At 48.5% G+C, this 25,229-nt stretch overlaps 1 protein-coding gene across 1 annotated transcript; it reads right to left on the bottom strand.

Annotated features, from left to right (window-relative positions):
* Window positions 1–561: 561 nt before the first annotated feature.
* On the bottom strand, window positions 562–10,758 carry LOC127556771 (zinc finger protein 500-like). The gene is made up of 6 exons (XM_051990191.1): window positions 10,637–10,758; window positions 9,497–9,966; window positions 4,994–5,085; window positions 4,630–4,801; window positions 3,789–3,902; window positions 562–2,912 (listed from the first exon to the last, which is right to left on the bottom strand). Exons 2-6 carry the CDS (start codon window positions 9,933–9,935, stop codon window positions 2,131–2,133), a joined length of 1,599 nt encoding a protein of 532 aa, XP_051846151.1. The 5' UTR covers window positions 9,936–9,966; window positions 10,637–10,758; the 3' UTR covers window positions 562–2,130.
* Between the last annotated feature and the right edge of the window lie 14,471 nt (window positions 10,759–25,229).

The following is a 25,229-nucleotide window of genomic DNA, read 5'->3' as shown; positions in this document are numbered from 1 at the left end:
TTTCTCCTCACTGGATTTTTTTTTTTTCCTTTTTTATCTTTAGGATATAATTCTCAAACGTCTTCCTGGCCTCCGATCTGGAATTCCTTCGGAGCATGTCACACAATGGGGTCCTACTTTTTCTCTGTGATCTTTGAAGTCTTTGGTTGCCCAAAAAATAAAGTCTCAACTTTTCATCCTGGAATTCAAGGCCTTCCACATTGGCTTAATCCAGGTTTTCTAGTCCCATCTCGTCCCTCTCCTGTTTACACATTCTATATTCTAAGCAGACTACCCTTCAAACCTAATTTCTCATCTTTATGTCACCTTTATTCCTCTCCCATGCCTCAATAGCTCTTCGTCCATGTTCACTTAGTAAAGTCCCTCTCTTCCGAGCCTTGCCGAGGAGCCACCTCCTCCTTGAAGTCTTCCTTGATTCCCCATCCCCTTTCTCATAGCATAGACCATCTAAACCTCACATTTGCATTTACCTCACTCTCCCATATTTCATAACATGTAAGATGAATAGCAGGGACATGACAGAACTCTTAATCATGTACTAAAAGATCTTAGAGACTGGAGTCCAACAACATTTTTTAAATTTTTATTTGTTCCAGTTTAAAGCATTGATTTTCTTTTTCTCCCATTCCCAACTGACCCAAGTAAACCAGAATCCTTGTCCCAAATATGCATAGTCAAGCAAAGTAAACTTTTATCGTCTGCATTCAAAATGCATTTGTCATTCTACATTTTGAGTCCATTACTCCTCTGCCAAGAGCTAAGAAACTTGCTTCTTTACTGGTCGTTCGGGACTCCGGCTTTGTAGCTGCCTTGGAATTTGACTTCTTGTCCCTCTTTATAGTCCCATTGTTTTGTAAATTGCTCACTTCGCTATGTAGAATATCAGTTCTTAAAGATCATAGTTTCCTGTAAAATTGGCCATTTAAGAATTTCATGTGGCAAAGTAATATTGCATTACATTCTCATATTTTTAGCCATTCCTCACAGCGGGGCACCGCCTCCGTTTCCAGTTTTGCCACTATAGAAAAAGCTATTTTCTTATGTGTGTACATAGACATACAAGCACACACAAATACACACACACACACACACACATATATATTTTTTTCCTTTGATCTCTGTGGAGGACATATGATAAGTTTGTGGTACTGTCCACGAAGGACCTGGTGACTCATGAGTGGGCAAAAGTTCAAGTTGCTTTCCGGAATGGCCAAACTTTCACAGCATCTACACTGCACTGGGGTGTCCATTTTCCCAGCCTCTCAAACATTTGTCATTTTCCTCTTCTGTCTGTCACTTTTGATGGGTATGAGGTATAGAAACAAGTTGCTTTAATTTGTATTTCTCTAAATATTAATGATTTGAAGCTTTTTACACCATTGTGGATAGCTTGTATTTTTTTTTTAAACCATTGATCAGTTTGAGAAAGGACCCTTGTTTATATAAATTTGATTAAGTTCCTTATATTTCTTGGAAATGAAACCTTTATCAGAGGAAATTGCTGCAGAGATTTCCCCCCAGTTGCTTGATTCCTGTCTAATTTGAACTAGGTGGATTTTCTTTATACAAAGATATTTTTATATTGTCCAAATTGTCCGTTTTGTCTTCTGCGCTCATCTCTTTTGGGTCATGAACACTTTCTCCTATGTGTAGAATTTCTCTGTTGAATCCCTACTTTGATTATTGTCATTTTTCTGTCTCCACTATGATTTATTTGGAGCTTTTATATATATATATATGGGGTGGGAGATGTTGGTCTACACCTATTTTCTGCCAGACTGCTTTCGGATTTTTGAAGCCATTTTGGTGCAGGAGAACTTAACCCGGAACTGCTTCTTACCGAGGAGACCCTGAGGGCCAGCAGGGTTGAGATTTTAATTTTAAGTGAGGTTCTTTGACTTCAAAACACTGTTCTTGTAGAGGAGATCGAGGGAGGCCCAAAAAAGAGGATGGCACAGGAAGGATGCGGTCGAGCTGGGTTTCAAAGCTGGGTTCTCCTGTCAAAATACAACAGTCTTTGCCACATGGGCTCTGTTCCATGTGCCTTTCTCCCCCTCCCCCTTAGGCTGTACACTTATTTAGGGGTGCAGGATAAATGGATGAATGAATGAGCGAGAAGGCCCGGGGACATCACTCGGGGCGGCTGGAGGACACCGTTCCCCGATGGACTCTCTGATGGACCTGCAGGTTGGAGCTCTGCTTGAAGCCCTTCCCACACACGAGACACTTGTAGGGCTTTTCGCCCGTGTGGACGCGCTGATGGACGTGCAGGTGGGAGGTCTGGCTGAAGCCTTTCCCACACTCGGTGCACGTGTAGGGCTTCTCCTTCATGTGGGTGCGCCTGTGGATCCGAAGCGTGGTCTGGTGGCTAAAGCCCTTCCCGCAGTCGGCGCAGGTGTAGGGCTTCTCCCCCGTGTGCACTCTCTGGTGGATGTTCAGATTGGATCTCTGGCTGAAGTCTTTGCCGCAGTCGGGACATTTAAAGGGTTTTTCTCCCGTGTGCGTCCTCTGGTGGCGGACGAGCGGAGACTTGCAGTGGAAGCTTTTCCCACAGTCCCTACACCTGTATTGTTTGGGTCCCTTGGTCAGTCCCGGGAGGTCTTTCCAGGGAATCTTCTCTTCTAGGCCTCGAGAAGACCCTCCCTCGCTCGGGAGAGGTCTCTGTTGGACCGACAACTTCCCTTCGCCCCCTTTTACGTGGGGGACTTGGAGCTGCACAGTGGGGATGCTCTTGGCCACGAGATCCCTCTGAGGCGCGGGGGGCACCCAAGGGCTCCCCGGCCCCTCTGGAGAAGCCTTTCTGGCGTCCTGCCCTGGCGACTTTGCCTGGTCCTGTGGGGAGGCGGCAGCTTGCAGGGCTCTATGCGGGGTCCCTTTCTCCTGAGGATTCCCCTCACAGGGTCTCTTCCCACCTGGAGGGAGAGAGGTAACAAGGTAACAAGAGCTAACTCAGGTAATAAGGCCAACGGGAGCTCCCGGGGGCACCATCGAGCCAAAGCTTGCGAAAACCCCGGGCTCAGGTTTTCAGTGACTTTTCCAAAGTCATAAAACAACCTCAGAGAGCAAACGGGGGCAGATCAGAAAGCTGGATCTGCCCCACAAGGCCCGGATTCAAATTCCACCTCTGCCATTAACTAGTTACATGATCCTGGGCAAGTGACTGAATAGTGACTCAGTTTTCTTTTTGGTAATTCCTGCTGTAACTCCTCCCAGCTGTAGAGGCTCAAGGAAAGCGGGGTATCCCAAGTGTTTTGCAAACCCTATTCAGAGGCCAAAACCGGAGGCTCAGAGGACAGAGCGAGCCAGGGCCGTCTCCCTAGGGGGCATCAGAGCGGGTTTGGTGTGGGTCAGGTGCCCCCCCTCCCCGGGGAAATCCTGAGGTTATCCGGCACCCGTGGTCCGCTCCTGGGTGTCGGCTCCGGGAAAGGAGCCTCCCTTTGGGATGCACTTCCTGAGGAAGGAGGGACGTGAGCTTGTGGCCACAGTGCCGCGGACTCGGGCTGGATCACTGGCCAAGAGTCACAAACCCCCTCCCAGAAGGACCCAAGCATCCCACGGAGGAAGGTCAGCACTGACTGGCTGGCAGGGCCAATGCCGTCTAGAGCCAGCAGGGGCCAAATGGGAAGCCATAAGGCTCCGGGGCCTCCACCCAACGAACATTCAGGGTGGTCTGCCTCAAGGGCCACAGGCCCAGCTCTGAGCCCCACGGCTGGGGACTCTGGGTCGTGCCCCTCCTGGGGCCTCTCCCAGGCCTAGGTCTCGCGGGATGAGCGGGCCAGCTTCCTCACCGGCGGGGGCCCCTTCGGGCGCGGGCTGCTGTCCGGCCGAGCAGAGCCGCCCATCTCTGGCCGCCTCCTCTCCATCAATCAAGGCAATCAGGTCTGGTTTGGGGACAGGGATTCCTGGTCAGGAAAGAGGGAAACTGAATGGCCCGGGAGCCCCTGAGGGAGCCCCGGCAGCCAAGGGGAATGGGAGCCGTTGGGAATGAGGGAAGGGCCCAGGTCTCTGTGCGGGCAATGGGCAGCTGGGAGGCCTCCGGGGCCCCACTCTGCCCGGGGCCCGTCTGCCCATGCTCGTTCCCTCTCTCCGCCCGGCTCGCCCCTTCTCCAGCCCATTTTTCCTTACGCCCATTCTCTACCTGAGCCCCTCGGGGTCCATGGGAGGGTACTCCCGAGCTGGGGGCGGTCAGGCCGAGCCCCCTCCCCTCACATCCGGCCCTTGGGTCTGACCTCCCTCTCGGCTGACAAAGGCAGCCCCTGTTCTCCTGCCCACAGCCTTCTTCCAGCCCCCGGCCCAGCCTCAGCCTGGGATCTCGGGAAAGGGCCAGGGGGGCCGTGAGGTCCTGGGGCCTGGGGGGGCAAGGAGCCTGGCCCTAAGGGGAGGCTCATGGGGGAGCCCAGGAGACAGAGGGGGGATGGGAAGGGGACGAGCTGCAGGGAGGGACACTGAGTCTGCTGCAAGCCTTGGGCTGGCACGTGCCCACTGGCCAGGGACCCAGGCGCTCGGCTCGCTTCTGAGGCTGCTTGCTGAGAAGGGACGGGAGTCCACGCTTGTGATGAGGACCGGAAGAGCCGGGGGTGGGGACACGCTCCCGGCTGCCGACGACCCCGGGACCGCCCGGGCACTCACCGAGGGCACCCAGGTGCCCGTAGCTCTCCCACAGCACGTCCCTGTAGAGCTCCTTCTGCCCAGGCCCCAGGTGCCCCCACTCTTCCCACGAAAAGCTCACAGTCACGTCAGCGAAGGTTAGGTCGGCCCCGGCCCCGGGGGAGGATCCTGTCTGAGGCTGGAAGGCGGGGGGCTGACAGAGGGAAAGCTCCGTCAGAGGCCCCGTGGGCCCCAGCTCCGGGCCGGGCAGGGGTCAGGAGCAGACGCCGGAAGGGCTGGCACTGGCAGAGACGTGGGGCCCACGGGCAGGCAGAGGGCGGGCTGAGAACCGGGACGGGTCGGGGGGTCAGCCGGGGCCGGGGATGACGGAGCCCACCCCGCTCACCTGACACCCGGCTCTGGCCTGAGGCGCCTGCACACCCTGGTCTCTCTGCAGCTGCTCCCGAGGCCACGGGGGGGCTTCGGGCACCCGGACACCTGTGGGGGGGAGAACGGGCAGCCTGAGCAGGGAGCCATTCCCCACTCGCTCCCTGTCTCCCGGAGGCCGCCTCTGCCCCCGGAGCTCACTCCGGACTCTGCCCTAATGGTTACCGGAGGTCTGCAGGGGTCGGAGCTGGCTGGGCCTTGGGTGGGGGTGAAGGGAGCAGCGGCTAGAGCCCCAGGTGTGTGTGGGGGAGTGGTTAGAGCCCCTGGGGGGGGAGCGGCTAGAGCCCCAGGCCGGGAGGAGCCCCTGGGTACACGGGCCGAGCTCCTTCACCTTTTCTTTTTCTCTCCCATGGTTTCCCCTTTTGTTCCGATCCTTCTCTCCCAACATGATTCACAAAGAAACGTGTATTAAAAATGAAAGCCCACGTGTGAGCAGCAAAACCAATTAACCGAAACACACAAAAAAGGGGGAGCCCCGAGTTCAAATCCAGCCGCAGACGCTTCCCAGCTGCTCAAGAGCCTTTTTTGCTGCAGTTTCCTTATCTGAGGATATCGTCGATCTCCACATCAAGCATATACAAAGGGCTTGGCACACAGTAGGAGCTTACTCAGTGCTTGCTCCCTTCCCCTTAAAGGCCAGATGTCGAGGTGAGCCCAGAGGGCCCCGCTCAGGGTCCCACACGCAGCAGAGCCGGGATTCCTGCTTGGGGCTCCTTCCCTCGCTGCCCCCTCCCACCCTGAACCCGGCATCCTCCCCTTTAAAGGGGGAAGAAGGCCTCAGGACCCTCCAGAGGCCGCATCTACAACGGCCACGCAGAGGCCTTCTCCCAGCTCCCGACCCCCAGGGCCCCCGAAGGCCCGCCTTTCCTGTGAGGGGCCTCTCCCCCACCCCGAGGGCCCTTGTCCTTGGCCACCCGGCGGCCCCCAGGCCAGTAAACATCCCCAGCTGCCCGCGAGCGAGGCAGGGCTCCCTGAGCTCCCTGACATCCCCCTGGGGCACCTGTCTGGGGGAAGCCTGGCCTCCCTGCCCAGAGCGTCTCCTGCAACGGGCTCCCAGCGCAGCCTGGGGAGAGGACAGCTCAGGGGCTCCCCGGAGTGCTTAAAGGAACCTCCCTGAGGAAGGGAGCCCGAGAACATCCTGCAGGACTGAAGGAAGATCCTGGGCCACCCCGGCCCAGGCCATTATGCTTCTATTACCTAAAAGCTGCCCCCACTCTCACTTCCCCAAGGCCAGAGAGGCCCATTTTGAAGTGGAACCAAAGGCCCATCTCGGCCCGGATGTCGAGGATGCTCCTACCCTGGGGCTCTGAACTCCTGGGTTTGTACTTATACTTTGGGCCGCAAGGCGCACTCAGCAAGACTGGAGTTCAAATCCCCTCCTAGCTGTGAGACCCTGGCCCAGTCACTTCACTCTGCCTCAGTTTCCTCATCTGTAAAACAGGCCAATCCCCGGCATCTGCCAGCGGGTCACACAATGCCAAGGAACTTTTCCTCCAGGATGATCTCTAGGAATCAGCAGAGACGGGCGCCCCAGCCTAGGGCCCCTGGGCTAACGAGGAGCCGCCGGGACACGTGGTGCGTTAGGCAGCCAATGAGAGTGAAGGGGGCCCGGCTGGAGGAGGCCCGGTGAGATCCGGAGCCAGCCCCGCCACAAGGGTTCCGGGGGGTGTCTGGGAGCGGCGGCCTCGGTGCCCGTCTCTGCCACTCTGTATCTCAGGGTCTGAACTGAAAGGAATGGCGCCCCCGCTGCCTTCAGGACAGAGTTGGCCCAGCCCTCCAAAAGACCAAGGTTCCAATCCTGTCCACCTGGACCCCTTCTCTGCTAGGGCCTTGCTGGGGGTCTAGATCTGGAGCCCAGCGGAGCAGGGGGGTGGGGGTGGGGGGTCATTCCCTCATGTCTGGGGACACTCGAGATTCAGGGATCTCGACCCAGCTGGCTTTGGAGCTCCGAGCCTCCAAAAGCACCTGCTACTTCTTTAGGTTCTAGGGGTGAGCCTGAGCGAGTGTGGCCTCTAGTCCTGTTGCTCCTGAGCCCCCACTAGGAGGCTTCCGATTTTCCCCAGCCAGGAGACCTGTTTCACAAAGGTACATGTGTCAGTTAGTTAGATCCCTCCCTCTCATCCGATCCAATCCAATGCACCCACGACACTCTTGCCAAAGTGACTTCCTAAAGCACGTCACTCTACCACTTACTCCATAGCCTGCTTTGGCTCCCTATGGCCATGAGGATAAAATTTCCTATTTAAAGTTCTTATGGGGGCAGCTAGGTGGCGCAGTGGGTAGAGCACCAATCCTGAAGTCAGGAGGACCTGAATTCAAATTTGGTCTCAGACACTTAACACTTCCTGGCTGGGTGACCCGGGGCAAGTCACTTAACCCCAATTGCCTCAGAAAAAAAAAAAAAAAAAAAAAAAAAAAAAAAAGGCTGATGCTGCTACAGTTAAATTTCCAAGCCACACATTATGCCCTTCACTCTCTCTGCAAATGATGTCCTCCTGGCCCCAAATGAACCCCTCTCCCCTTCTGAGACTTTTGTGGTCCCCAAAGCGACTTGCCGCAAAAAAGTTGCCCTCGATTCCTTTCCATCTAAATCTGTAATTCTCAGTGACTTCTCAGCTCCCATTCCCTCAGAACATTAACTTCCTGTGGGGAGAGACTGCTTCATCTTTTGTCCTTGTGGTCCCAGCTCCTGGCACGCAGCAGGTGCTTAATAAATGCGCATCCGGATTTCTACTCCCACTTTTAGCAGGGAGGACCTGACTTCAGATCAGGACTCATTCATTAACACTTCCTCACTGTGTGTCCCTGGGCAAGTCACTTAACCCCAGTTGCCTCAGGGGGAAAAATCAAAGGGATGGGCAGAGAACTTCATCAGAACAGGCTGGCTGGGCTTTCAGAAGGCCCCCAATTATTCCTGCTGTTCTTTGGACAAGACAGCAAGAAGCGGGTGAAGAGCAGGCACGGTGAGGGCCACACTGGCCCGGAACTCTGGGTCGGAGCCTCGGCTCGTGCAGTACCAATTTCCGCACACGTGGCTTCCTGAGTGAGAGGCAAGGCCCATGTTTGCCTTTTATGCCTCCAACGTTTAGAAGAGGGCAGGTGTTTACAAGAGAACTCGGCAAGAAGTCCCTAAGGGAGACCCCGCGGCCGCCCGGGCCACTCCATGATCCGCCCCCCGATGACACAAAGGAAGGGACCCCGCGAGCGCACCCATGATGGCCACAAGATCTCAAAGGATCCCGCCCCACTGGGCTGCTGAGCTCCCTCGAGTGACTCGGCATTGATCAGGGATCAACGGGCTCAAGAACCAAGAGAAACGCCCGGCAGGGAAAGCAGATCCCGAGTCTGGGGGACACTTCCGGGGGACTCACTCCGGAGCGCCACAGCTTTGCCGCCTGAGCCGGAGCTGCCCCTGCAGGGGGGTGCACTGGGCCCTACAAGCGGGAACTGCCACAAAGTCTATTCCTCCCATTGGGGGGGGCGTGCAGGAGCGTGAGCGCCCACGGGACAAGAGGGACCGCGGTGCCCTCCTGGGAGCCGCACCTTCTGGCTGACTGGTAGAAATACTGCAGTGGGGGCTCGTGACCCATGCTCCCGACCCACAGATGCTCAGGACCTGGGGGCCCAGAGCGAGAGGCCCCCCGGTGTAAAAGAAGCAGGGATGAGACAGTAGTTTATGTAAAAAAAAGGGGGGGGGGTTCCCCGGGACGGCAAACTCAACATTTCTGCAGTGAGATGCGGTGGTCCCCAGAGCTTAGATCTAGATCTAGAACAAGCTTAAGGGAGGCAGAGCGGCCAAGGTCAGGAGCCGCGGCTCCGCCCTGGTTCAGGCTCCGCCCTGGTTCAGGCTCCGCCCTGGTATAGGCTCCGCCCTGGCCGGACCCCACTGGAGTCCCGGTCCAGCTGAGAGCGTGTCAGTGGTGGGACCCCGTCGGTTACACAAGGAAGCTAGCGTGGGAAAGACCTTGAGAACATGGCATTGAAGGATGTGGAGAAGGAACCTGGAAAAGAGAAGACTCTTAGGGAGCAGGAGAGGCAGGACCTGGAGTTGTCTGGGAGAGGAAGGAGGTTCTGCCCGGCTCCAGAGGCCAGAAGCGGCAGCAAGGCCGAGCCAAGGGAGAACCTCCCAGGAACCGGGGGCAGAGAGCTGTCCCGGAGGGGTTAGCTGCACGGGAGGGAGGGGGCTCCCCCTGAGGGCAGGACTTGGAGCAAAGGCCGGAGGAGCCCCCATCAGGGAGGCTGGAGAAGGGGTCCCGTTCAAGGCTGGGCTGGATCAGGAACCCCCAAAGCCACGGAGGGCTCTGAGCTGCCTTTGGTAGGTCCTTTCCATTCTCTGCCCTCAGTTTCCTCATCTGTAAAAGCAGGGATGAGGGTGGCTCCCGGGAGCCGGGAGCTCGCCCCGCTTGATGCCCCGGCACTGACCCTCAGCCCCGGCCCGGACCCCGGGCTGACCCAATCTCACCATTGTCTTCCTGCACGTGGTCCGGCCTGTCCAGCAGGCCCAGCACGTCCTCGCCCCTCTGGGGCCGCCGCTCCCTCACGCGGGCCTGCACCTGCCCGGGCAGGAGGCTCAAGAACTGCTCCAAGACCAGCAGCTCCAGCATCTGCTCCTTCGAGTGAAGATCTGGCCTCAGCCACCGGCGGCAGAGCTCCCGGAGCCGGGCCAGGGCCTCCCGGGGCCCCGCGGCCTCCCCTCGGTGCCCAAACAGGCGGAAACGCTGCCTCCAGGACTCCGGGTCGGGCTCGGCTTCACGGGCGGCCTCCTCCTCCTCCTCCTCCTCCACCTTCACCACCACCAGCCCGCCCAGACCCAGCGGGGCAGGGGCGCTGCCTCCGGGGGCCCTGGCCATGGCAGAGGGGCATCTCTGGGTCGGAAAGGGCCCCTTTCTTTCCTTCTCCATCAGGCGCAAGGACCTTCCGGCATCCCTGAGGCTGGAAGAGAAGGAAGATGAAGGTGCTGGCAGAGGAGGAGGAAGATGAAGGTCCTGGCAGAGAAGGAGGAAGATGAAGATCCTGGCCCCTGGCAGAGAAGGAGGAAGATGAAAGTCCTGGCAGAGAAGGAGGAAGATGAAGGTCCTGGCAGAGGAAGATGAAGGTCCTGGCCCCAGGCAGAGGAGGAGGAAGATGAAGGTCCTGGCCCCTGCCCCTGCCCTGGCCCCTGCCCCTGCCCCGGCCCCTGCCCGCCTGCGACCTCCCTCTCGCTCCTGCTCCCCTTCCTTGGCAGGGGCTTGGGCTGTTGCAGCAGCCTCGCAACCCTGCAGAGAAGGGAGGGAGCCCTTCAAGGACTCTTTTTCCAAAAGGGGAAACTGAGGACAAGAGAAGGGAAGGGTTACTGGGAGTGGAGGAGGCGAGAGCCGCAGCCCGGGGAGGGGCAGCACGTTCCCCCCACAGCCCGGGGTGCGAGCGCTGCCGGAGTCCCCGTCTCGCTCCGGCAGGGGAGGGAAAGGAGTCACAGCAGACGGAGGGATGGCCAAGGTGACGGGCAGGGACGCTCTGCCGCCGAGCCGGATCGGGCCGGGCCGCCCGCGGAGCGCTCCCGGGTGCCCAGGGCGGCGGGACGGCGGCCGGGGAGCTGCCCTCCGGGCGGGTGCGGGGCACTCACCTGCGGCCTCAGCCCCGGGCCTCTCGGCAGGTCGGCCGGTCCAGCCGCAGCCGCGGGAGCGGGGAGCCTCCTCCCTGCAGGCAAGCTCCTCCTGGGCCACCGCCGCCGCCGCGCCTCCTCCTCCTCCTCCTCCTCCTCTTCCTCCTCCTCCTCCTCCACCACCACCTCCCCCTCCTCCTCCTCCTCTTCCTCCTCTTCCTCCTCCTCCTCCACCTGCAGACACACACCCAGAGCAGAGGCAGTAAGTGCGGGGCTGGATGGAAGCAGGGGAGAGAGAAGGGAGGGGATGGAGGGGGAGGGGATGGTGGGGATGGAGGGGGAGGGGATGGTAGGGATGGAGATGGAGGGGAAGGGGAGAGAGGGGGAGGGGATGCGGGGGAGGGGAAGAGAAGAGAGGGGGAGAGAGGGAGGGAGGGAGGGAGGCACATGGGAGGGAACTGAAATGGAGAGGGGGGAGAGAATTAGAGAGAGGGGGAGGGGCGGAAAGAGGGGGAAGGGATGGAGAGGGGGAGGGGATGGAGGGGGAGAGGATGTAAAGGGGAAGGGGATAGAGAGGAGGAAGGGGAGGTGGAAAGGAGGAGATATGAGAGGTGGGGGGGTGGACTCGAGGGGAGGGGAAGGGCTGGCAGGAGGGGGCTGAAGGGGGAAGGGAAGAGGAAAAGGAAGGAAGGGGGAGGGGGAGGAAGGGGGAGGGGAGCGTAGTGGAGGAGAAGGGGAGGGGGAGGAAAAGGAGGGGGAAGGGAGGAGATGAGGGAGGGGAGGGGAAGGAAGGGAAGGAAGGGAGGAGGGCGAGGGGAGGGGAGGGCTGAGAAGGGGAGGGGGAGAGAGTGCGTAGGCCCCGCCCTCACCTCGGCCCTGCCTCGGCTTCCCTCCTCCCCTCTCTCGGGCTCTCTCTTTCTCCCCTCTCCCCGCCCGGGGCCGGCTGCTCTGACGGCCGCTCATTGGGTGATCGCTGACACGTGTCTCCAGGCCGCGGCTTTGGGTTGGCGGTCGCTTCCAGAAATCCGCCCCAGCGTCTCCTGGGAAACGTAGTTCTCTGTAGTGGCTACGTCTTCCCGGGACCACGCGCCTGCGTCTGAGTATGTCCTTGGCTCGTCTCGGCGTAACCATGGCTCCGGGGATTCCGTCCAATGAAATCTGCGCCGCCCTGGCCCCGCCCTCACGTCTGAATCTCCGGGAGGGGGGTGTGTGTGAAAAGAAGACGTCCCGGGAATGGGCGTGATCATGCAAATTAGGCCCAGGCCGCCGACCTCCTGGGGCTGCGGGACTCTAAGAAAATCCCGCCTCTGACTCTCTTGTGTCACAGATGAGTCCCCCTAAGTGCGGAGTAAGGTTGTTCGGTGCGGTAGACTAAGGCGCTTAGAGATCATCGAGGCAACGTGATCATTTTACAAATGGAGAAACTGAGGCTGAGATGAGGGCCAGGAGCTCCAGCGCGTAGGGCGGAGTTCCCTGCTACTCCGTCCCACTCTTACGTAGAACCTGTCCGTGGGATGGAGTCTAGGTGTGCCCTGGGGGGTTTCCCCTCTGAGGGGGAGGGCGAAGCTTGGTTCCTGGACGTAGGGGAGGCCCCTTAGACCGGCTAGCCCAGCCCTAGAAGCACTGTGCTTGCTGCCCCAGGCAGGTTTTCCATACTGCGGATGTGTCCGTTGCATTTATAAATGCTAAATATAATGGAACTTTAAATGTCAAATTGTCTCTCCACATGTAGCTGCGGATCTAGAGAGAGAGGGCTGTGATCTAACTAGATCTCTCTTATTAATATGCATCCATCTCTACTTACCTATATGGCGATTTTTGTATCCACTAAGTTCAAGTAAAAAGAAAGGACTAGAAGTAAGACCGGTTCAACTCGGATGTGCTCTGGGAGCGTATAGGAGGCAAAAACAAAAGGGAAACTGCCCTGCCCTTGGGGAGCTTATAACCCTAACCCTAACCCAGAGACAAAACCCCCAAAGTGCCAGATCAATCAAACTATGAAAAGTATTACTTCAGAGAAAAAATTAATGGGAAGTTGTGGGGTCACACACACACACACACACACACACACACACACACACACACACACACAGCTTTTTAAAAAGGCCAGGAATCTACAATGAAATCATGAAATTAATTGGGAAAGAAAGGGGCCCCAAAGGATCAAATGCTCATTTGCATTTCCCTAATTATTATGATTTGGAGCATTTTTTTTTCCACATGAATTTTTTAGATTTCTTTTGAAAACACCTGTTTCAATTTTTGGATCCTTTCTTTATTGGGGAATGGTTCCGATTCTTAGAAATTTAAAGCAGTTTCTTAATCTAGTTTAAGAAATGTGGAAGAGAAACTGGCTGCAGAGATTTTCCTCTCCAGTTGCCTATTTCACTCATTTTAAATGCATTAGTTGTGTTTTTGCCAAAACTTTTTAAAATGTCATATGATCAATACTGTCCCCCTTCTGTTGAGGTCTAGATCTGGGGGACCTAAATGAAAAGTTGAAATCTAGTGGCAGGTTTGGGGTACATGGAGTCAAGCAAAGCTCCCCTGGAACCCCCTTGGATTCGGCACAAGGATATGGCGGTAAATGGGATCTAGTAGCAGTGAGAGTCCCCAATAAAAGCATTTATTGGCCCGAGAGCTAGATGGATAAAAGAGGTTTATTATTAGGTTTGGAAGTAAGGAGACAAGTGAAGCTAGAGACACGGAGGGCAGTGGGCAGAGGGTCCTCACATGGCCACCATGTTTGGAATCTCTGCAAAGAGGGGGTCCTCGCCTCCCTTTTATAATGGGAGATTTAGCTGGAGGGGCTTTTGGTGTCATTCTAAAGTTGGCTCAGATCCGGGTGGGGCTGGGACAGGTCCAGATCTTCTATTGGAATTCAAAGGGACCAGGATTTGTGAGTTAAAGGGTAATTTACATTATTAACTAGGAGAGGCTGGGAATCTAGAAAGGAATCTTTCCCACATCATTTCCACTATCCTCTCTATGTCTTGTTCAAGTCATGAAGTCCTTCCCTCTCCATAGAAATCACAGGTAATTTATTGGTTTCTCTGATTTGCTTATAATGTAAACTTTTGCTTTTTAATCACATATGCAGGGGTCCTCAAGCTTTTTAAATAGGGGCCAGTTCACTGTCCCTCAGACTGTTGGAGGGCCGGACTCTAGTAAAAACAAGAACTTTGTTTTGTGGGCCTTTAAATAAAGAAACTTCAGAGCCCTGGGTGAGGGGGATAATCGTCCTCAGCTGCCACATCTGGCCCGCGGGCCGTAGTTTGAGGACCCCTGAGAGTTTATCTTGATATACAAGACGAGGGGTTGATCCAAACCTGATGTCTGCCAGACTCCTTTTCAATTTTTCCAGCAGTTTTTAATCAAGTATCTAATCCTTTCCACAGGAGCCGGAGTCTGGATTGCTGTGTTCCTTTCCTTCTGTATGCCTTCGCCTACTCTATTTCACTAATCAACTGCTCTTTTTTAACTAAAGCTAAATAGTTGTGATAATGATTGCTTTGCTTTATAGTCTGAGATCTTGTACTGCTAGGACCCTTTCCATCAAATTTTATTTCATTACTGCCCTTGAGATTCTTGGCCTTTTCTGTCTCCAGATGATTTAATTATTTTTCTAGTCCTAAAATAATCTTTTATTAGTTTAATGGCTATAGCACTGAATAAACAAATGAATTTAGGCAACATTGTCATTTTTATTAGGGTGACATCATATAGTCATGAGCAATTAATATTTCTCCGATTGGAGGCAGCTAGGGGGCACAGTGGATAGAGCACCAGCCCTGAAGTCAGGAGGACCTGAGTCCAAATCTGGCCTTAGACACTTAATACTTCCTAGCTGTGTGACCCTGAGCAAGTCACTCAACTCCAATCCAATAAACTCCAATAATAATAATTCTTTAATTATTTACGTCTATTCTTTATTTTAGGAAGGAGTATTTTGTAACTGGATACACAGAATTCCAGGATATATCTTGGTACACAGCTTCCCAAATATTTTATTCAGTTGGTCAATAAATATTTATCAAGCATCTATTATGTACCAGACATAGTACTAAGGACTAGAGATACAAAGAAAGACAAAAGGCTCTCCATCTAAAGGAGGAAACATGCAAACAGCTGTATACAAATAAAATATAGTCCAGATAAATTGGAAATATTTTTCTTTCTTTTTCTTTTTTCTTTCTTTCTTTTTTTTTTTTTTGCTTAGTCAATTGTGGGGTTAAGTAACTTGCCCAGGGTCACACAGCTAGGAAGTGTTAAGTGTCTGAGACCAAATTTCAACTCAAGTCCTCCTGATTTCTGCTGCTCCATCCACTGGGCCACTTAGCTGCCCCTGGAAATATCCTTAAAGGAAAAATAGTAGTATTAAATGGAATAGAGAAAGGCTTCTTGTAAAAGGTGGGATTTGAATGAAGCCAGGCGGTAGCAATGACAAAAGGAGAGAATTCCAGTCATGGAGGACAGCCAGCCTTTAGAAATGCCCAGGGTCAGCTGATGGCATGTCTTGTTTAAGGAAATACAAGGAGGCCAGTGTCACTGGATTTTGTACATTATATAGTTGTTTTGAATGTGATTTCTCTCACCGTCTCTTTCTGCTGAGTTTTGTGGGTAACATACCAGAATGATGTGAAAAATAACCATCCTTGCTTTACCCTTGATCTTATTAGAAAGACCTCTTAATTTTTTTCTATTAATATGATGCTTGTTCCTGGTTTTAGACAGTTATTATTTACACAATTAAGGGAAGTTTCCGCTATTCTCCTACTTGGTAGGGCTTTTAGCAGAAATAGGTGTTGGACTTTGTCAAAAGCCTTTTCAATATTTACTGATATAATCATGTGGTTTTTATTCTTTATTATCAATATCATTTATCATATTTATAGTCTTCCTCATATTGTGCCAATTTTGTGTTACTTGTAGAATTCCCAATTGCAGACTATAATCTTTTATTATGTTATTATAGCCTAACTCATATTTTGTTTAAAATTTTCCATCAATATGCTAAATTAGAGATACCAGCTTACAGTTTTCTTTGCATTGTCTCTCCCTCGTGTAAGTATCAGAATCATATTTGTATAACTGAAAGAGATCAGCAGAATCCATTATTTTCCAATTTTTGCTAACAGTTTGGTGATCCTGAAATTAATTCTTCTTTGAATGTTAGAATTCACTTGTAAACCTCTCTGGTCTGAGAGGTTTTCCTCCCTCCTATTTTGAAGTTCATTTATGACTTGTTTAATTTCTTTTCTTGCTTTGAGTTTTTAAACGATCTTTTTCTTATTTAGTGAACCTGGGTATTTGGATGTATTTATCCACTTCCTTTAAATTTTCTGTTGTCATGTAATTAAGCAAAATGATTTCTGATAAATTTGTTTATTTCGTCTTCAATTGTGGGGACTTCTCCTTTTTTCATCTTTCGTACAATTTGTTTTTCCTTTCTCTTAAAAAAATCTGATTAGCTAACTAATTTTAATTTTCTTTAAAAACAGTTCCTACTTTTAATTATAAATACTTATCTTTTGGTTTTGTTAATTCTTTTTTGATATTTTAGAATTTTTTCTCCAGTGTTTACTTGTAGAGTTTTGATTTATTGTTGTATTAGATTTTTTTTCAGTTGTTTCTCCAGTTCGTTGACTTGCTCTTTCTTTGATTAAAGCATTTAGAGATAAACATTTTCTGCGAAGGACTACTTTAGTTGTATCCCATAAATTTTGGTATATTGTTTCATTGTAGTCATTTTCTTTAATAAAATTATCTTGTGTTTCTAAGATTTGTTCTTTAGAATCAAGTTCATTTTAGTCTTCAGTTAAATTTTGTTTATTTCAAGGCACTTTGTTGAAAATAATTTTATTATATTATGATTAAATGAAAAGTTTAGTATTTCTGCTTTTCTGCATTTGGGACTGTTGCTTTCATGTACTAATATATGTGTGGTTGGTTTTTTTTTTTTTTTTTTAAGGTGCAATGCATGATGAAGAGGTAAACAAGCTCCTTTCATTTCCCATTCAATAATCACCAGAGATCTATAATCTCTAATTTTTCTAAAATCCTATTTGGGTTCTTAACTTTTTTCTCTTTTAGCTTGTTAGATTAGCCTAGATCTGAAAGGAGTACATTGAGATCCTGCAGTGTTGTCTCCCTATAAGTCTTCTATGTATCCTTGCAAATAGATTAACTTTGTAAAAAGTACACAGATACTTTGTAAATTATTTGGAATATATCTGTTAAAAATTGACGTTCATTTGTTATCTTTGGTGCTTTTAAGCATTTCAAGTCTTTTTCTATCATGTCTATATTTACTATAGCTTTATCTGAAATCATGATTGCTACTACTGAGGTTTTTTGCTCACCCAAAGCGTAATAAATTCTGCTTTATTCTAGCCCTAATCCAAACCCTCTGGGAATCTTTATATTTCACATAGCTTTCTGATAGACAACATATTGTTAGATTCTGCTTTCTAATCTATTCTACTATCCTTTTCCACTTTATGAATGAGTTTATGTTCACTTTCATCGTCGTGATCCCCAGTTGGGTATCTCTTGCATCCTGTCCTGTGGTTCTTTTTCTTCTCTTGCCTCCTATCCTTTTCTTTATAAATAAAAAGGTAGTAAAAGAGAATGAGTGTAGCCCATACTTTGATCTTTAAATAAACTGACCTGTTTTTACACCTCTACTCTTTCCCTTGTCTCCATTCTGATCCCACCTTTAATTTCTCACCCTTTTTTTTGATCTATTCATATTTTTCCCTCTGATATTGGAATTTGTTTTTGCTTACAACTACTCACTGATCTATCCTGACCTCCTATTTATAGCCTTATCTCTCCCTCCCTCTTGCTGTCCTTTCCTATTTCCCTGTTAAGTCTAATATGGTTCTATGTAAGTCTCTTTGCATGTGAATATGTTGAGGGGTCTGGAGGTGGTGTTCAACCTTCCCTTGGGTTCAGAAGAAAATAATTTGTGGAATGCCCCACCAAGTATCCCTACGATGCAAAATAATTATGTCTTTCCTCTTCCTCCTCCTTCCCCCCCCCAGTTCAGTCTCCATTCTATCCCTCCCTTTTGTGTCAACTCCTAAGACCATCAACAGAGGAAAAAAAAAAAAAAACAATCATTCCAGGCCCTCTGCCTGTTTTATCTATCTTACTCTGTGACTCTTGAAGACATTAGGGTTTCGAGAAGACATTTGTTTCTTGTCCTCTTATAAGCATGTAAACAATTGCCTTCCACGTGAGTAAATCTATGCATGTTTATTATATTTCTCTCAATCCCTGAGTTTCCCCTTCACTGGTTTATTCAAATCTGGTCTTTTCATTAAGAACACCTGGAAACGTTCTGTTCCTTAAAAGGTTCCTCCACTTCCATAGAACAAAGGTAACGTGGCTTCCATCTTTGTGGGTTGGTGATTCTTCTCTGGAAGCCTTCCTCCTTTACCTTGGAGCCATTCTGAGGAAGCATCGCCCACCCGAGCTCACTTCTAAATGTGGCCCAGCTGACGGAGGAGTCGCTGTGATCTCTCTTGGCTGCCTTCAATCCATTCCTGTGTAAGGGCAACCGACTCGATGGGAGCTTCACTCCTCCTGGACTCCAGGTCCTGGCCCTTTAGCAGATTGCCTTCTTGACCTTTTGAAGCTCACCAGCTCATATAGCTGATGGACCGGGAAGGGAGATATCAGCCCAATGCCTCTCTACCCATCTGGAGGTTTCCATTACTCCTCAGGTGAACACAGCCGGGAAACAGGGAGCACCTGAATCATGTCAGTAACTGCTTTTTGGAAGCATCCTAAGTTCTGACTTGGCAGCTCGTCAAAAAACTTCTCCATGAAGTTAATAGACAGAAAACAATTCCTAACCAGGCTATGAAGTCTACGTAGGTTTGCATCAGTGGAGCACAAGGCTCTTTTTGGTCAATCCCAAGCCCCCCTTATTTAAGTAAAAAGAAAGTCAAACTCTCTATATAGAATGTCTAACTTTGTGTTCTCTATCTGTTCTCCAATGTACCTTGAAATACTCATTTTATTGGGCATTTTATTCAGAATAATGAAGAAAAATGAGAAAAGAGAACAAAAGATAACATATGTATATTAAAAATAATAATAAAGGCCTTGAAGTCTCTGAACTCTGCCACTGATTGCCTGAGTGACCCTGATCATATCACAGCCTTCTTAAACTTTAGTTCTCTCATCAATTCAATGGTCTCTGACTCCCCTTTCATCTTAGATTGTTGGTCAAGTGAACTGCTATGGAAAAAGCGATCAGCTCTGGAGCCAGATAAGAGTTCCAATCCTAACCTTGATACTCCTCAAGTGATTTTAGGCAAGCCACCCAACCTCTATTTTCTCCTCTACAAATGAGGAGTTCGGACTTCATGTTCTCCCCGAATCCGTCCAGTTTCAACCCATCTAGGAACAAAGGTAACGGGGCCAAGCCTTCTCAGAGTTAAACTGGGATCAATTTACAGTCAGCAGCCAATTCCTTGAGCAGTGGGAGTAAGCTAAGTGCTCGATGACTCGGGCTTTTGGCTGGACCGAGCCTAAAAGAAATCCATAATAGTGTAATGGTATCCACTGCCTATCAAAAGTAAATCAGAATCCCACACTATTCAAGCCTCATTCTGAACATTATCCCTCCCTGAATACAGCCTAATGTCTCAAAGAAGGAGGAGGACTGAGGGAAGAGAGTAACTTCTCCTGCAGCCAGGCTGTAGCATATAGCAGTGACTTGCGCAGAGGGCACTTTGACAGTTCATTGGGTTGATAGAGTCTGAAGCACAAAGAAGAGAGCAGAGAAAACACATTGCAAGTAAACACAGGGAAAATGTTACCCAAGGGAGCATCACAGAAGGGAGCTGGCTCTGAACTCAAGAGAGAGGTAAATTTGGCTCCAAGAGCTGGATCTCAGTCTCTAAAGAAAAAAGGACCTCCAGTTCTGCATTTGTGTGTTAATCCCGTATGTGTGTGCCCTACAAATACCAAATCTGTTGTTTCCTAAGTTTATATTTATGGGGGTTTTTTTGGGGGGGAGAGAAGAAATGTTAATTGTATCTATTGGCAGATTTTTTTAAATTTTATTTTATTTAATAATAATTTTATATTGACAGAATCCATGTATTGGCAGATTTTTAAATGGAAAGCACATCAATGGGGGCTCATTCCTTGCCGGTAGGAGTCCAATTGGCTATCCCAGACCTCTAAGCATACAAATAATATGGGGATGAGGGAAAGTGTTGTTACCCAAAATAGCAAGTGTAAATCCATGAAGCTTTCTGTCAGATGCTTACCACACTGGAAAATGTATGTGGCTTACTGGAGCCATATTTCAAAGACTCTCTCCCCATCTAAGTGGTCAATACCCCAGAAACCTGTCCCTATTGTCTATTGCTGGAGAATCACCCCAAGCTAGATTACATACCTCAGAACCTGTCTTCCTGAGCCTTGACTCCTGAGTTGGGCTGGAGTGATAATAATATCAGTAGTAATGACAACTAACATTTATATAAAATTTTTCAGGTTTGCCAAGCATTTTATAAGTATGATCTCATTTAATACAATAATCTTAGGAGGCAGGTGTTATTATCTCTACTTACAGATAAGGAAACAGGCTGAGTGATTTCCAATTAGCTGCTCCATGTAAGAGGCCATATCTGAACTGAAGCCTTCCTCACTCCATGGCTACCTCCAGCCACCTAATTGTCTCTAGACAACACAAGTAGTTTTCTTTTGGGCATTCTTAGAAAACGACCAATGGCTCCAGTGTTAGTTTAATGTAGAATTAATGTAGAATATGTTATTGGACTCTGTGTTCCCTTTTTTTGGAGGCCTTTATGCAAAGGTTGGACGGCCACTTGCCAAGAACAGGGGAATATGGGTTAAGTAGTTCATTCTAGGTCTTAGCTTCTGGGATGTTGTGACCAGTAAGAATAGATCCATAATTTGTGGTTTTTAGAAATATTTCATAATCTAGGAGACTAAATTAGTTTACTTTTCTAGGGTAGATATTGACCTATTATTTGTTCACTTTTTTTTTTTTTTTGCATGAGTATCTAGGTGGAGAGTGGATAGCATCCTGGGTCAGGAGTCAGAAAGACTCACTTTCCTGGGCCCAAATCTGATCTTAGATATTTACTAACTGTGTATACTAGGCAAGTCACTGAACTGGAGAAGGAAATGACAAACCACTCCAGTGTCTTCTTTGTCAAGATAACCTCAATGAAGTCACAAAGAGTCATATGCAACTGAACCACAAAATTTTCCCATATTTTACAAGCAACATAACTTACTGGTCTTAGAATCAAGATGATGTATATAGAAATCTCTTCAAACACTAGCTATGTAAGTCTGGGAAAGTCACAACTTCTATCTGCCCCAGATAACTCCTCAGGATTTATATATTCCATTTATATGTTCTAGAAATGTTTTCTTGTAAAACTCAACTTGCAAGAATCAATTTCAATTTTACCATTTTAGCAAATACCAAAATTTACCTATTTGACCAGAAATCATCTTAGAAATGTTTCATTTTTTAAAAGCTAAAAAAAATTTTTTAAAAGGTCTTTGTGACACTAATCCATTAAAATTTTGCTCTCTGACTAGTTGGCATTTTTTAACTGACACGAATTTTGATAATATATCTTGGGTTTTTTTTTTTATTTGTTTTGTTTTTTACAAATAATGAGCAGATGAATAAAAGCTAACCATGGAGTACTGCAAAAGACTCCAGCAAGCCAAAGTAGCCATATCAGAGAGCATTAAGGACCAAATATTATTGGGCATTTAAAAAAAATCATTTTAATTTTAAAAAACCTTCATGCATGCATTTCACAAAATTAACTGGTTGAGTAAGTATCAAAAACTTAGCCAGGTCAAAAGAAATAGAGGATTCAATATCTTTGAAATGGTAATGCTTCCGTTTTTGGCCATTGTTTCCATGTCTACTTCCTGAGACTTTTGTATTTCAACATTTTTTAAAAATTATTTATCATTTGTGATAAAATGTGTCAGTGTCTCAGTGATTAAATCACTGGGCCTAGAATTAGGAGGACCTAAGTTCAAAACCAGCCTCAGAAACTGATTAGCTGTGTATCCTTATTTAAGTCACTTAACATGTTTGCTTTAGTTTCCTCATCTGTAAAATGGGGACAATAATAGCAACCCCACCCAAGGTTAGCATGAGAATTAACTGACATAATATTTGTAAAGAAAGCAACATCTGACACATAATAGATGCTCTATAAATGCTAATGATTATCATTATAGTTATTATTTTCCAGTCTTTGCTGAAATTTGTATAGAACACTAGTCAATAACCATTTATTAAGTGCTTACTATGTGCTAGGCATTGGGCTAAGCACTAGGAATACCAAAAAGAAGCAAAAGATAGTATCGTCTGTGATGAAACTCACAATCTAATGAGGAAAACAATAAATAAACACTTATGTACAAGTTATAAGTGGATAAATAAAAAATCAAATCATTAGAACTAGATTAAGGAGGGAGTGCGTTGCGGATATGAGGGAAAGCCAGAGAAAATGCCTAGAACTTAGAGATGGATGGTCTTGCTCATGGAACAGAAAGGAGGCTGGTGTTATTGTATCAAAGAATATATGTTAAGGAGTAATATGTAAGACTTGAGAGATAAGAAAAAGGGCCAGAGAACAAAGAGCTTGAAGCAACACAGAGTTCTGTATTTGATTCTAGAAGTAACAGGGAGTCATTGAAATTTACTGAGTAAGAGAATGACATGATCAGACCTGCACTTGAGGAAAATCACTTTGGTGGCTGAATGGAGGATGGAATCAGAGTGGGGAGAGACTCAAAGTAGGCAGAACCACCATAAGTTACTGCAATAATTCAGTCATGAGGTGAAGATGGCCTGCACTGGGTGTGAGCAATGTCAGAGGAGAAAAGGGGGTGTTTATCAGAGAGATTATAGAAGTGAAATCTACCCGAAATGCTACAGAGGGGAAATCTACATGAGATGTTGCAAAGGGGAAATCCACAAGAGGTGCTGCAGAGGTGAAATCTGCAAGAGATGCTGCAGAAGTGAAATCTGCAAGAGATGCTGCAGAAGTGAAATCTACAAGAGATGCTGCAGGAGGGAAATCTGCAAGAGATGCTGCAGAAGTGAAATCTACAAGAGATGCTGCAGGAGGGAAATCTGCAAGAGATGCTGCAGGAGGGAAATCTACAAGAGATGCTGCAGGAGCGAAAAGTATAAGACTTGGCAACAGCTCCAACATGGCAGAAGGAGAGTCCAGGATGACCCCTAGGTTGTAAGCCGAAGGAACTGGGGTGAGGGCAGTGCCCTGAATAGAAACAGGAAGAACTGGGGACTGTTTTTGTCTTTACTCCAGTATTATCCTCCATGTTGTCCTTTCTGTGAGAAAGATGTTGAAATTCTTCCCTGAAAGCATCTTTCACATCTGCCATCTGTCTGGATGGGGCTGTTGCACTTTGGCCAAAGTAGCAATGCATTCTTGGAGATTTTCCTCTATTTGTTTACTTTTAGCTTTTGGCTATTGTTTCCAGGGCTGTGGCTAAAATCTTCTCTGTGTCTTGCTCTCCCCCAATCTCTTAAAAAGCCAACCTGAATGGCATATGACAGAAAAGGCAGTCGGTGCTGGTGTTTGGGAGTAGCTTGCTGGAAAATGCTTCTCTTTGAGAAGCCAGAGTCAGAGAAAGTAGAGTGTTAGAGCTTTGGATGGTGAGGAGTGGGCAGTTACCATGGTAACTGGTACCAGGTACCTTAGTACACAAGGGGCCAGAGAGGGCCAGAAGCGTGACAGTATCGCAGGCAAGGAAATGGCAGAGTCCCACCCATTCTTAGGAAGGTGATCTTGGCAGCTGGGTAGAGGATGGGTTGGAAAGGAGATGTCACAAAAAGACCCAATAAGAGGTGATTAGGATTTACACTACTAATAGCTAATACTTATATGTAGTTTAGGGTTTTTGAAGCACTTAACATAGATTATCTCACTTGAAAACTAGGGTGACAGTTATGTGATTGAGAAAGGGAAGAATATATAAGAGCCAAATCCACAAGACTGGACGGCTGGTGCAGTCCCTTTCCATGAGGGAAAGGGAAGGGGAAATCGAGGCTGACTCAGAATTAACAAGTGTCCTAATTAAGGTGAACCCCTTGAACTCCGCTGAGATTTCCATAGGGATGTTCAGTCTTAGGTAGGGTATTCTGGAGACGATTGTTGCTCATCGTAAGGGGAGTAAAGCATGGAGCCTTCCTCCAGAGAAATACTAAGAGATTGGTTATTCAGTCTGCTACCCTTTGAATGAAATTTTCTTTTTTTAAAAATGAGAAAGAAGTAAAGGAAGCTAGGGGCTGGGAATGCTGGAACATGAAACATCCAACTCTTTCTTTATCATAAACTAGCTAGAAGATCCTGGCTCTGTTACTACTTACCTAGCGTTTCCCTTTCTCCCACTTGGATGCTGCCAGCCCTTGTCCTCATTTCTCATCTTATCAAACATTTATTCATAATTCCCACGTGCTGGAGTCAAAGCTACAAATAACTGATTCCTGCCTTTAAGGAGCTCACACTCTATTGGTATTGGGATTTACATAATGAATTTAGGTGACTGGGAGGAAGGAGAGGCTCAACTCTTTCATTTTCTCCTTTCCCTTCCCTTGCCTTAACTGCTTTCCCCTTAGCAATTTCAGGAGCACAGGAGCATCTTTACCCTTCTCTTGTTCCTTCACCCTGGCTCCCTGCAGAAGCCTTTATTCTAGTTGCCTTTTCAACTTGAATTTGCTTTTCCTCAATCAGTCAGAACTCAGTCCCCAAAACCAGTTCTGGATGCTTAGAACCTTTGTGACTTTGGGCAAGTTTCCTGCTCCTCAGTTTCTTCATCTGTATAACGAGGGTGTTGGATTGTAGGGTCTTTGAGGTCCTTCCTCATCTATCACCTGGATATGATCTTTTTTCTTTGGCTTTCTAAGGTCATGAAAGAGAGAAGAGCTTGGAAGGTTCAGCCAGAATGGGAAGAAAGCGCACATAGCCATCATTGGTCTCAAGCTGTCTGAGAGAGAGTGGCATAGCCCAGTAAAGACATAAAAGTAAGAAGCATTTACAGAGTGCCTACTGTATGCCAGAAAGCAAATTGAGAGGTTTTTTTTTTTTTTTTTAATATATTATCTCATTTGATTCTCACAACAGGCCTGGGAGGTCAATGTTGTTATTATCCCCATTTTACAGATGAGGAAATTGAAGGAGATAGGGGTGAAGTGAGTTGCCCAGAGTCACACAGCTAGTGTCTGAGGATAGATTTGAATTCTGGACTTCTGACTCCATTCATTGCTTTGTGCAATGGGGCGTCCCCTAGTGGCCTCGGAGAGCATTGCTAGATTGGAGCATGGGCTGACATAACCTGTATCACCCTGGGTCAGTTACCTACCACTCTTCTAAGCCCATTTCTTCAAGAGAGGGCTAGATATCCTAAGGTCCTTTCTAGAACTAAACCTCTGCTTTTATAAGAGCTGGGAACTGCTGCGTAGGGATCCCAGTACACAATCTGGCCATTGCCAGAAGCACCAAGAGGTTCTGATGGTCTCATTCATCAATCAGTGATGATTCCCCAGGTGACAGGACAC

The sequence above is a fragment of the Antechinus flavipes genome, chromosome 3 (genome assembly GCF_016432865.1).
Source record: "Antechinus flavipes isolate AdamAnt ecotype Samford, QLD, Australia chromosome 3, AdamAnt_v2, whole genome shotgun sequence".
NCBI classification, from domain to species: Eukaryota; Metazoa; Chordata; class Mammalia; order Dasyuromorphia; family Dasyuridae; genus Antechinus; species Antechinus flavipes.
Note: the sequence above shows the minus strand (reverse complement) of the source record. Positions and strands in the feature narration are given on the sequence as shown.